Source organism: Mercenaria mercenaria, chromosome 15 (assembly GCF_021730395.1).
Source record: "Mercenaria mercenaria strain notata chromosome 15, MADL_Memer_1, whole genome shotgun sequence".
NCBI classification, from domain to species: Eukaryota; Metazoa; Mollusca; class Bivalvia; order Venerida; family Veneridae; genus Mercenaria; species Mercenaria mercenaria.
The window spans coordinates 53903900-53916889 of NC_069375.1; the positions used below are offsets into that span (position 1 = coordinate 53903900).

The following is a 12990-nucleotide window of genomic DNA, read 5'->3' on the forward strand; positions in this document are numbered from 1 at the left end:
TATAGCGAAAAATCTTGTGTGTCCAACTCCTCCCACACTATTAGCCTGATTTGCTTCAAACTTTCACAGATGAACAAGTTTATTGTGTAGATGAGCATAAAGGAAGAAACTTTTTCTTTGACTATTTTTACCACATTTATGGCCCTTCGATAGTTTTCGCTGTATGAAATATAGCGAAAAATCTTGTGTGTCAAACTCCTCCCACACTATTAGCCTTATTTGCTTCAAAGTTTTCACAGATGAACAACTTTGATGTGCAGATGACTATAAAGGAAGGATTTTTTTCTGTGAATATTTTTACTGCAGTTAGAGCCCTTTGATCGTTTCCTATGAACAGAAGGTTATTCAATTCTTGTCAGTATGGTCCTGTAAATTATAGGCTGATATATTTTGTTATTGTATATTAAAAGATATTATTGTGTTTAAGGTCAGTGCAAGAATCTGTTTGGCTCATTTAAATGTCTGTGTGGAGCTGGTTGGACAGGTGACACTTGTGGTGAACTGATTGACAGCTGTCACATAAACCCATGTGACAATGGTGGCACTTGCATCAACACCAGATCAGGATACATCTGTGATTGTGCTAACTCAGGATTCCAGGGAGATAACTGTGATATTAATGTAAATGATTGTGTTGGTAGGTTATAGTTTCCTTGTATTCAGGTATTAATTATATGATTGTGTTGGTAGGTTATAGTTTTGTTGTATCTTAAGTATTAGTTTTGTTGCATCTGAAGTGTTAATATGATTGTGTTGGTAGGTTATAGTTACGTTGTAGTTTATGTATTGATATGAGTGTGTTGGTAGGTTATAGTAATTGTGTTGGTAGGTTATAGTTACATTGTATCAATATGAGTGTGTTGGTAGGTTATAGTTACGTAGTTTATGTATTGATATGAGTGTGTTGGTAGGTTATAGTAATTGTGTTGGTAGGTTATAGTTACATTGTATCAATATGAGTGTGTTGGTAGGTTATAGTGATTGTGTTGGTAGGTTATAATTACGTTGTATCTTAAATATTAATATGATTGTGTTGGTAAGTTATAGTTTTGTTGTATCTTAAGTATTACATGTAGTTTTGTTGTATTTTAAGTATAAATATGATTGTGTTGATAGGTTAAAGTGACATTGTATCTTAAGTATTGATATGAGTGTGTTGATAGGTTATAGTGATTGTGTTGGTAGGTTATAGTTTCGTTGTATCTTAAGTATTAATATGATTCTGTTGGTAAGTTATAGTTTCATTGTATCTTAAGTATTAGTTTTCTTGCATCTTAAGTATTAATATGATTGTGTTGGTAGGTTATAGTTACAATGTACATTGTATCTTTAGTATTAATATGATTGTGTTGGTAGGTTATAGTGATTGTGTTGGTAGGTTATAGTGATTGTGTTGGTAGGTTATAGTTACGTTGTATCTTAAATATTAATGATTGTGTTGGTAAGTTATAGTTTTGTTGTATCTTAAGTATTAGTTTTAGTTGTATCTTAAGTATTAATATGATTGTGTTGGTAGGTTATAGTTACATTGTATCTTAAGTATTAATATGATTGTCTTGGTAGGTTATAATGATTGTGTTGGTTGGTTATAGTTTCCTTGTATCTTGAGTATTAATATAATTATGTTAGTAGGTTATAGTTATGTGTTGTATCTTAAGTATTAATATAATTGTGGTTGTAGGTTATAGTTTTGTTGTATTTTAAGTATTAATAGGACTGTGTTGGTAAGTTATAGTTTCCTTGTATCTTACGTATTGATAGGACTGTGTTGGTAGGTTGTAGTAACATTGTATCTTAAGTGTTAATATGATTGTGTTGGTAGGTTAAAGTTACATTGTATCTTAAGAATTAATATTATATTGTGTTGGTAGGTTAAAGTTATGTTGTATCTTAAGTATTGATATGATTGTGTTGGTAGGCTATAGTAACTATGTATCTTAAGTATTAATATGACTGTGTTGGTAGGTTATTGTGATTGTGTTTGTAGGTTATAGTTTTGTTGTATCTTAAGTATTAATAAGATTGTGTTTGTAGGTTATAGTGATTTTGTTGGTAGGTTATAGTTTTGTTGTATTTTAAGTATTAGTATGACTGTGTTGGTAGGTTATTGCTTCCTTGTATCTTAAGTATTAATATGACTGTGTTGGTAGGTTATAGTTGCCCTGTATGTAAAGTATTAATATGATTGTGATGGTAGGTTATTGTTTTGTTGTATCTTTAGTATTGATATGATTGTGTTGGTAGGTTATAGTTTTGTCGTATCGTAAGATAAATTGAAATAAAATGTAATCTATTGAAAAATTGAACAAAAAGAGTTTTGGAAGAGAAATTAGGGATGGCACAATAAACTACTTAAAACTCTGCAAGAGTTAATAAATATCATGCAAAATTAATTGGAAAAAAAGGCTATTAGAATTATAGAAGAGTCGATCTAACTAGAAATTCAACAGAAGGTAATTAGTGGGGTGCAAGTTCTTTGAAAACTTAAACAATTAGAACTCTGCAAGAAGATATCAGTTTGGTGCAAGTTAACTGAAAAATTAAACAGAAGTCTAGAAGAGGTAATCAGCGGTGAACAAAGTACTTGAAAAATTAAAAACGAGCAGAAGTCTGGAAGAGTTAATCTGTGTGATAAAAGTTTATTCAAAAAATAAACAGTTCAAGCAGTAGAAGTAGTAATCAGTGTGGTGTGGTACAGGTTTATTGAAAAGTTAGAACAGTTAGAAGTCTAGAAGAGCTGATTAGCATGCAGCTGAATTACACTTTGATTTCCTATTGAAATGTAGATATTGGAAAGGAGCACATCATGCTATGCTGTTAGGCAAATTGATCTTGAAAGGAATAGATGTAAGTAGATTGCAGATCGGATTTTGTTTGTTCTTTTATTTGTTAATTACTGTTTCTATTTCCAGGAAATCCATGTTTAAACAATGGCCGCTGTATTGACGGAGTTAATTTATTTACATGTGACTGTATGGGTACTGGTTACCATGGTAATTTCTGTGAGATAGAAACAGATCACTGTGCATCATTACCTTGCAAGAACAATGGTTCATGTACAGATACAGGCTTGAGCTATCAGTGTGAGTGTACAACAGGGTATACTGGAGTCAACTGCAGTGAGGACATCAATGAATGTAATACAGAACAACATAGATGTACTGCTGATTCTATTTGTCTAAACAATGTTGGATCCTATACGTGTGCATGCTTGGAGGGATTCACTGGTAAGTTGTATCACTTCTGTAAATGTCTTCAAATTTCTTGCTCTGCTAAATAGTACACTTTAATTTACATTCTATGAAAATTGTGTTGCTTCTGCAAGAGTACTGAACTGCCTTAAATAGTCTAGTCCAAATTTCAATAAATGTGAGAGGTACAGGCATTTTGTTAGTATTTGGTCCCATATACATTTTTAGTATAATTTGGGTATGCTGAACTCAAAAATATATGTTGGCCATCTGACAAATGATTTTTTATAGGTCAAAATGGCGGAAAACAAAATGGCCGCCAAATTATGATATTTCTAATATAAATGGGTAATATTATTACAATTATCCAGAAATATGTGGGTTTCTTTGTTAGTATTTGGTCCCATATACATTTTTAGTATAATTTGGGTATGCTGAATTCAAAAATTTATATTGGCTAGCTGACAAATGATTTTTTATAGGTTAAAATGGCGGAAAACAAAATGGCCGCCAAATTATGATATTTCTAATAGAAATGGGTAATATTATTACAATTATCCAGAAATATGTGGGTTTCTTTATCAAAGTGATGTGTAACATAGTAACAAATGAAAGAAACAACACTCTTGTTCAAAAATAAATACTTTTTAATCCAAATGTGTGCTCTGTTCAGAGAAAAAAAAGCTTAAAAAAAACTTTTAACTTGATTATTTTTATATTATTCAACTCAAATTGGTTATATTTGCAAAGCTATTTTTGATACAGTACACTATTTTTTTTTATGTTTTGAATCAGTTTACAGTTTAACTGTTTATCATATAATTATTTCAAAATCATATAGATTGAAATATTTGAACCTTAAGGTATGCGTTCACAGTCCCATTTCATATGTTAATTTACTGCCTCGAGTTCATACAGCTGGTAATGCTTTTATCGCATTAACATATATCTGTGCATAAAAGCCCAGTCTTTTTACATCTACATCTGGGAGTCCTACATCCAGATATACACTTGCAAGCAATGAACTCCATACAAGCTTGAGGAATCTGATCACAGGTAAGAAGAACTGGCTTAAGTGTGTCATCTGCCACCTACCATCCCGTGTCAGTAGGTGCAGGCAGATCTGGATTAGGAACAGTTGCTTGGTTCCATACCAGAGCTTGATAATGAGCTCTTTTAATGTGAAATGAGCAAGCATCACTGGTTGGGGGCATGTGTTCAGTACTTGTAGACCTGCCAAACATAACATTTCGAGCACTGTCAGTACCAACAGTATCTTGGCCATACATCTTGCAAATAAAGTATTCACAGTTTTTCATTACTTCATCAGACAGTTGTCCATATCCGAGACCTTCTATCAGTTTTGCATTGCCTATAATGACCTTAAATGCAGATCTTTTAGAGATTCCACAGAAATACGATGTTGTGTCACAGCCAGTGAGTGCATGGAAGGAAAGTAAATTTCTACGTAACTCTTCAGTTATTGATAATTTATCTAACACTGTGTTGACTTGAATGTATTTTCATTTTTTTTGCTGTTCCATCCATCATCCATACTGTTGTATTTATTTCCTGCAGATGGCACAGTAAGAGCAAAAATACATCAGTGTCTCTGGCAGAAACAACAACAGTGTTGAAACTTGATCGCTTACTGCAGTGAACAGCATGAAGAATAATTCTTGTGTCAGCTTCCTCATGTTTAGCCTTTAATTCATCCAAATTTAGGTCACTGACATTGCTTTCAACAATGTCTTCTTCCTGAAAGCCACCACCAACAACCAATGTCTTTTCAGTAGGGGCTTGCATGATCAGCTCCTCTGATAAAAATCTAGCCAGGTCAACTTTATTTGCAGGAAGTGCTAAAAAGTTACTCCAGACTTTTGGTAACGGTACATCCCTACTTTCAATTACTCTCCTCACTGGTTGATATGTCCTTGTGCGTTGTTTCCTGGTGTTTGATTTTATTGAGTGATGCCTATATCGGTCAAACACTACATCTATTCTTTCATACTTTTTTCCTTTGTTTAAAACTGCAGCAACAAATAAATCAGCATACTGACCAAATGTTGTTTCTCCTTCTATTTTCAGACTTTGTACTCAAGCTTGGCCATCGACAATATATGCAGACTTTCCTTGTATGTTTATTCGGTCACTCAACTCAATATCCTTGACAAGCTCATCCAGCAATATGGATTGTTTGCCCGTTTTGAGAGTTCCATTGGTTTCGGAAATGGAAACTGGAACTGGCAACAGTTCATGTTTTAGTATTTCCTCCATATTAACATCTTTGCCTGCCTTATATGCTGTCACTAAACGATGTAGTGTATTTCGATCTGCTCTTAATATTTTGCCCTTTTCAACTGTTGACTTCGATGCTTTATCACTGATGTACAAAGAAGCAAATGTAGATGGATTATTCTTTTTGATTGTATCACGTAGCTGAACTTTTGATACATTATCACTGTTTTCAAACTGTAGTCTCTCTCTTACAAAACAATCAAGTTTTTCCTGGCCAAATTGCAGGGCAGACAGTAGAGACTTTTCTATGGTATCAGTTACTATGTCTTTAGTTGCTACATTCAGCAAACTTTCACCTTGCAGATGTGGATCAGCCACATTATATCTTTGTAATACATTTAGAACTGCTTCTTCAGCTTGCTGGTCCACAGCTTGCCTGCTCTTTGATTTTTCCTTATGCACAAGTATGTCTTCGTCATTGACTTTTTACATACACTTGGTAAGAAGGCTTATAGGAGACCTCAGGTTGTACGATAAAGACCATCTAGTCAAAGCTGTAGGGGTTCTTGATATACCAATTATTCCTCCACCTTTCTTCCCAGTTGAATTCAGATATTCTTGACTTTGATCAGGATCCACCTGATTGAATTTTGAGTTTGACCTCTTAACAACAAAGTTGCCATTTCTGAACTCTTGCAACACTTCTTGAGGAAGCTGATGTGCATCTGCCAGATAGACAGTTCCCCAACGTGCATAATTCGTATGATCATACCTATGAAATAAAGGGAACATGCACCGAAACGCATATAGGTATAGATCCCAAAGACCATCCCTTACAGCTCGCATGAACATCAGAAGCACTGAAACCATTTCCAGGTATGCCCACCAAAACTGGTAGTTAGGATTTTGATCATTCTTAACAAATCGTCAAGGTGGCTTCTGAAGTTGTCATTTTGCAATCCAGCTACAAGATTTTCTACGCTCCAGAATACTTCACTTCCATTAATTTCCCATGCAAGTTAATGTCTCTTTCTTCAATGTAAGTCAGTAATTGTGGAAGAAACAATGTCCAGAGAGCCTGTGTTGTTATCTTGTGAGCCCTCATTCCTCTGTTGTAGTGCTTTTCTGCCAAGACCTGATATGCGGCTATAGGACCCAGAATATTGGATTCAACCCATATTTCATGTAAACCTGACCCTTTCATATGCTCACCTATTACTTTCAGATAGTTCATTGATATATGCAAACCACCCATTCTAGGTATAAGCTTGTCCATGTATGCAGGCACTGCCCATTTCAAGTCCATAAGCTTAAAGTAAAGAGCCTGGTCTACAGTTATAACTGTATGTGACTGCCCCCGTCTTTCTGATATATGCATACACTTCTGAACAACAGTGTTTAATGTGTCGATATCATGGGCTGGTGCTTGTATAATCGGCATGTATCCAACTTTTGTCATATTTGAGTCAGTTCTACAGATAGACTGGTTGAAAGATGACCAGGTTGGACGAGTATCTGCATTATTCCGAAATAGATGGAATGCCATATCAAGGGCTCTTGCTTGTATATAAAGCTAGCTTTAACAGATACTTTTTACTAAACCTATCACAAATATTAAAAGTTAAAATAAATGCAATTTCACCAAATATTAAAATTTAACGATGTATATGAAACAAAGCATTTCTAAAATTTTATAGGAAAAATACATATAAATTTTTCCTACCTGCAAAATTATCCTGCAAAACGCAGTGATTCCATGAGGTATTCTTGACACCTCTAAAACCGTAATGACCACAAAAGAGTGTGTCCTTGTCAGAATTAATGTAGATTAATTAACAGGTAAAGCATTCCAGAGTGTTTAGATAAGGACTTTACAATAACATGATCAGACTCAGATTATTATTGTAACAGAGACCTGGGTTGTTTATATTAATTAAGTTCATATTAGCCATAATCTTAATCCCTGTCACACTTAATTTTCACCAATTATTATGATGCTTAGGTATTAAAAAGTTTATTGTTCAATAAAATCTTACAAAGATTACATAATGTTATACATGTTATTCTTTTCTCTATTAAAGACAATGTTATGTTAATTTTTAAAAGTTTTAATTTCTCCATTATTTTTGTCTTAAATGATTTTTCTAAAAAATGCATTTCATCAAAAGTATTATTTTCTTTTTGACAAAATTCCAGCAGAAGCTTTTAATCTTTTAATCTTATACTTATTCTCATTTTTTTTTCCATTCTATGAATGACGTTGAATATTTCTAAAAAATTAAAATGTCTTCAAATTCCCCTTTTTGAGCCCCTGAAGTACAAATTTTTAACTTGTAAAATAGTTTACTGATAAATATTAACTCAATTATACTAAAATATGAAACAGTATTTTCAAACATATCTAAAGATAAACATTTGTATCATAAAATAATATCAATGGAAATAAAAATTGTAAAAACAGTGGTCATTTTTGCCCCTATTTTTAACCCTTTCAGAGGCATTTGCCAGATGGCCAACATATATTTTTGGATTCAGCATACCCAAAATATGTTAAAAAAGTATGTTGGACCAAATACTAACAAAATGCTCGTAACTTCTTAAATAAGCATATATCTGCAAAATCGGACTAGACTAAAATACACTTTGACGTTCAGGTGAAAATGATTGTGAACAGCTGAAGCAATACTTTCATTTATATTAAAATTAACATAGACCTGTTGTGAGTAATTTCTGATGTTTAATTTTGAAATTATTCATGCATAAAAACAAGAGTAAATAAGTTAAGGTTTATATAACAATACCCAGTCTGTGATAAATTCGATGTGATATAAGAGGTCAGTGATGATAAAAATCCCTTTTCTGTTAACTGTCCCTTCTAAAACATATTTTGCCTTTAAAAGATTTTTAAAAGCCCACTTTGGAAAAAATGGATGTGTTATGTGATGCCGTGTGTGTCTGTGGGTCCATTCATTTGTTCATACGTCAGATTTTATGTCCAGAACATAATAACCATTCAAGGTATTGAATTTAAACTTGGCATTTAGGTATATGGTGATAAGACGATGTGCATTCTGCATGAACCAGGTTGTTAGGTCAAAGGTCAAGGTCACAAATGGAGCTCAAAGGTCAAATTTGTCCTTCAAATTTTGTATTCAGACCGTAACTTAATAACAACTCAAGGTATTTACTAGTGATGGCAAAGAATAACATTTTTGGTATCCATATATTTGGTCAGCCTTCTGAATTAATACTCAGACATTGAGGAATAAAGACTTACTGTCCTCATCGCTTGTTCAGCCTTTGTTTTTAATGGTGTTTTTATTTCCAGGTGAGTTTTGTAAAGTTTCCATGCAAGAGAACATCGAGAGTAGTTCAAACACTGGGGGAGTTGTTGCTGCATCTGTCATCATCATCATTATTATCATCATTGTTTTACTGATCTATGCAGTTTGGTATATACGAAAATTACGACGTATGAAGGGTCGTTATAAACCATCACAAATCGAGGCAGCTAACCCACCAGCAGTGTCAGTAATACCCCTTGAAAAAATAATTGATCCAACAACAGGGGAAAGGTTAATATGAGAATAAAACAAGCTCTTGATTTCACACAGACATGATATGTATTTTCATTGTTCCATAATTCATGTGATAACTGCTATAAATTTTGTACAAATTTTTATGGTTTCAATATTTGAAAATATTTTTATAATAAAATCAGTTAGTCAATGACTTGTTTTTGTTGTTGCTGTTTTTTCTGTAGAGCTGCAAGGTTTGTCCGACCTTACCACTCCCTGTGTAATGATGTGCTGGGTCTATTATTGTAATTGTTGTGCCAGCTCAATTTCCTAGCCGTATGTTAATGTTACTGATCTGTTCACTCAAGTCCCCAGCCACTCACTGCTGCCACTGATGTGTTTTCCCAAATCTCAGGCAGATGTCAGTCACTTGTATCATTGATATACTTGCTCAATTTCCAGCCAATCCTTCTACCTTACAGTTGTTGATGGGCTTGCTCCATCCATCACTGTATATATACGTAATTGATGTACTTGCTCCAATCATCACTGTAAATGATGTACTTGCTCCATATCAGGCCATTCCTTACTATAATGTTTGTGCTTGCTCCATATCAAGCCACTCCTTACTATAATTGATGTGCCTGCATCCTTCACTGTAAATGATGAACTTGCTCCATTCATCACTGTGAATGATGAACTTTCTCCGTTCATCACTGTGAACGATGTACTTGCTCCATATCAGGCCATTTTTTACTATAATGTTTGTGCGTGCTCCATATCAAGCCACTTCTTACTATAATTGATGTGCCTGCATCCTTCATTGTAAATGATGAACTTGCTCCATCCATCACTGTGAACGATAAACTTGCTCCATCCATCACTGTGAACGATGAACTTGCTCCATCCATCACTGTGAACGATGTACTTGCTCCATATCAGGCCATTCCTTACTATAATGTTTGTGCTTGCTCCGTATCAAGCCATTCCTTACTATAATGTTTGTACTTGCTCCATATCAGGCCATTCCTTACTATAATGTTTGTGCTTGCTCCATATCAGGCCATTCCTTACTATAATGTTTGTGCTTGCCCCATATCAAGCCACTCCTTACTATAATTGATGTGCCTGCATCCTTCGCTGTAAATGATGAACTTGCTCCATCCATCACTGTAAACGATGTACTTGCTCCATTCATCACTGTGAACGATGTACTTGCTCCATCCATCACTGTAAATGATGAACTTGCTCCATATCAGGCCATTCCTTACTATAATGTTTGTGCTTGCTCCATATCAAGCCACTCCTTACTATAATGTTTGTACTTGCTCCATATCAGGCCATTCCTTACTATAATGTTTGTGCTTGCTCCATATCAAGCCACTCCTTACTATAATGTTTGTACTTGCTCCATATCAGGCCATTCCTTACTATAATGTTTGTGCTTGCTCCATATCAGGCCATTCCTTACTATAATGTTTGTGCTTGCTCCATATCAAGCCACTCTTTACTATAATTGATGTGCCTGCATCCTTCGCTGTAAATGATGAACTTGCTCTATCCATCACTGTAAATGATGTACTTGCTCCATTCATCACTGTGAACGATGTACTTGCTCCATCCATCACTGTAAACGATGAACTTGCTCCATATCAGGCCATTCCTTACTATAATGTTTGTGCTTGCTCCATATCAAGCCACTGCTCCGTTCATCACTGTGAACGATGTACTTGCTCCAAGCATCACTGTAAATGATGAACTTGCTCCATATCAGGCCATTCCTTACTATAACGTTTGTGCTTGCTCCATATCAAGCCACTCCTTACTATAATGTTTGTGCTTGCTCCATATCAGGTCATTCCTTACTATAATTTTTGTGCTTGCTCCATATCAGGTCATTCCTTACTATAATGTTTGTGCTTGCTCCATATCAGCCACTTCCTTACTATAATTGTTTGTGCTTGCTCCATATCACCCCTCTTAATATTGACTTGCTGCATCCTCACTGTAATGATAATTGCTCCATCCATCACTGTAAACGATGATACTTGCTCCATCCATCACTGGAACGATTACTTGCTCCATCCATCACTGTAAACGATGTACTTGCTCCATCCATCACTGTAAACGATGTACTTGCTCCATCAATCACTGTAAACGATGTACTTGCTCCGTCCATCACTGTGAATGATGTACTTGCTTCATCCATCACTGTGAACGATGTACTTGCTCCATCCATCACTGTAATTGATGAACTTGCTCCATATCAGGCCATTCCTTACTATAATGTTTGTGCTTGCTCCATATCAAGCCACTCCTTACTATAATTGATGTGCCTGCATCCTTCACTGTAAATGATGAACTTGCTCCATCCATCACTGTGAACGATGTACTTGCTCCATCCATCACTGTAAATGATGAACTTGCTCCATATCAGGCCATTCCTTACTATAATGTTTGTGCTAGCTCCATATCAAGCCACTCCTTACTATAATGTTTGTGCTTGCTCTATATCAGGCCATTCCTTACTATAATGTTTGTGCTTGCTCCATATCAAGCCACTCCTTACTATGATGTTTGTACTTACTCCATATCAGGCCATTCCTTACTATAATGTTTGTGCTTGCTCCATATCAAGCCACTCCTTACTATAATTGATGTGCCTGCATCCTTCACTGTAAAGGATGAACTTGCTCCATCCATCACTGTAAACGATGTACTTGCTCCATCCATCACTGTAAACGATGTACTTGCTCCGTCCATCACTGTGAACGATGTACTTGCTCCATCCATCACTGTAAACGATGTACTTGCTCCATCCATCACTGTAAACGATGTACTTGCTCCATCCATCACTGTAAACGATGTACTTGCTCCGTCCATCACTGTAAACGATGTACTTGCTCCGTCCATCACTGTGAACGATGTACTTGCTCCATCTATCACTGTAAACAATGTGCTTGCTCCATCCATCACTGTGAACGATGTACTTGCTCCATCCATCACTGTAAACGATATACTTGCTCAGTCCATCACTGTAAACAATGTACTTGCTCCATTCATCATTGTAAACAATGTGCTTGCTTGATCCATCACTGTAGTTGATGTACTTCATCCATCACTGTAAACGATGTGCTTGTTCCATCCATCACTGTAATTGATGTACCTGCTCCATCCATCATTGTAATTGATGTACTTGCTTCATTCATCACTGTAATTGATGTACTTGCTCCATCCATCATTGTAAATGATGTGCTTGCTCCATCAATCACTGTAAACGATGTGCTTGCTCAATTCATCATTGTGAACGATGTACTTGCTCCATTAATCACTGTAAACGATGTACTTGCTCCATCCATCACTGTTAACAATGTACTTGCTCCATTTATCACTGTAATTGATGTACTTGCTCCTTCCATCACTTTAATTGATATGCTTGCTCCATATCAAGCCACTCCTTACTATAATTGGTGTGCCTGCTCAGTCCTCCGCTGTAAACGATGTACTTGCTCCATCCATCACTGTAAACGATGTACTTGCTCCATCTGTCACTGTTAATGATGTACTTGCTCCATCCATCACTGTAATTGATGTTCGTGCTCCATCCATCACTGTAAACGATGTACCTGCGCCATCTATCACTTAAATGATGTACTTGCTCCATCCATCACTGTAAATGATGTACTTGCTCCATCCATAACTGTAATTGATGTTCTTGCACCATCCATCTCTGTAAAGGATGTACTTGCTCCATCCATCACTTCAAGGATGTACTTGCTCCATCCATCACTTAAATGATGTACTTGCTCCATCCATCACTGTAATTGATGTGCTTGCACCATCCATCACTGTGAATGATGTACTTGCTCCATCCATCACTGTAATTGATGTTCTTGCTCCAGCCATCACTGTAAACGATGTACTTGCTCCATCCATTACTGTGAATGATGTACTTGCTCCATCCATCACTGTAATTAATGTTCTTGCTCCATCTATCACTTTAAATGATGTACTTGTTCCATCCATCACTGTAAACTATGTAC

The 12990-nt window shown here is 35.5% G+C and overlaps 1 protein-coding gene across 2 annotated transcripts in view; it reads left to right on the forward strand.

The window, feature by feature from the left end:
* The window catches only part of LOC123554847 (protein crumbs homolog 1-like), a 60816-nt gene extending 51655 nt beyond the window's left edge, over positions 1-9161 (forward strand). For both annotated transcript variants that reach the window (XM_053525285.1, XM_053525284.1), the window contains exons 22-24: positions 428-637; positions 2913-3227; positions 8758-9161. In XM_053525285.1, the coding sequence (XP_053381260.1) occupies positions 428-637; positions 2913-3227; positions 8758-9014 (782 nt within the window). In that variant the 3' untranslated portion in view covers positions 9015-9161. The remainder of the gene's footprint in view (positions 1-427; positions 638-2912; positions 3228-8757) is intronic.
* The last annotated feature ends 3829 nt before the right edge of the window (positions 9162-12990 follow it).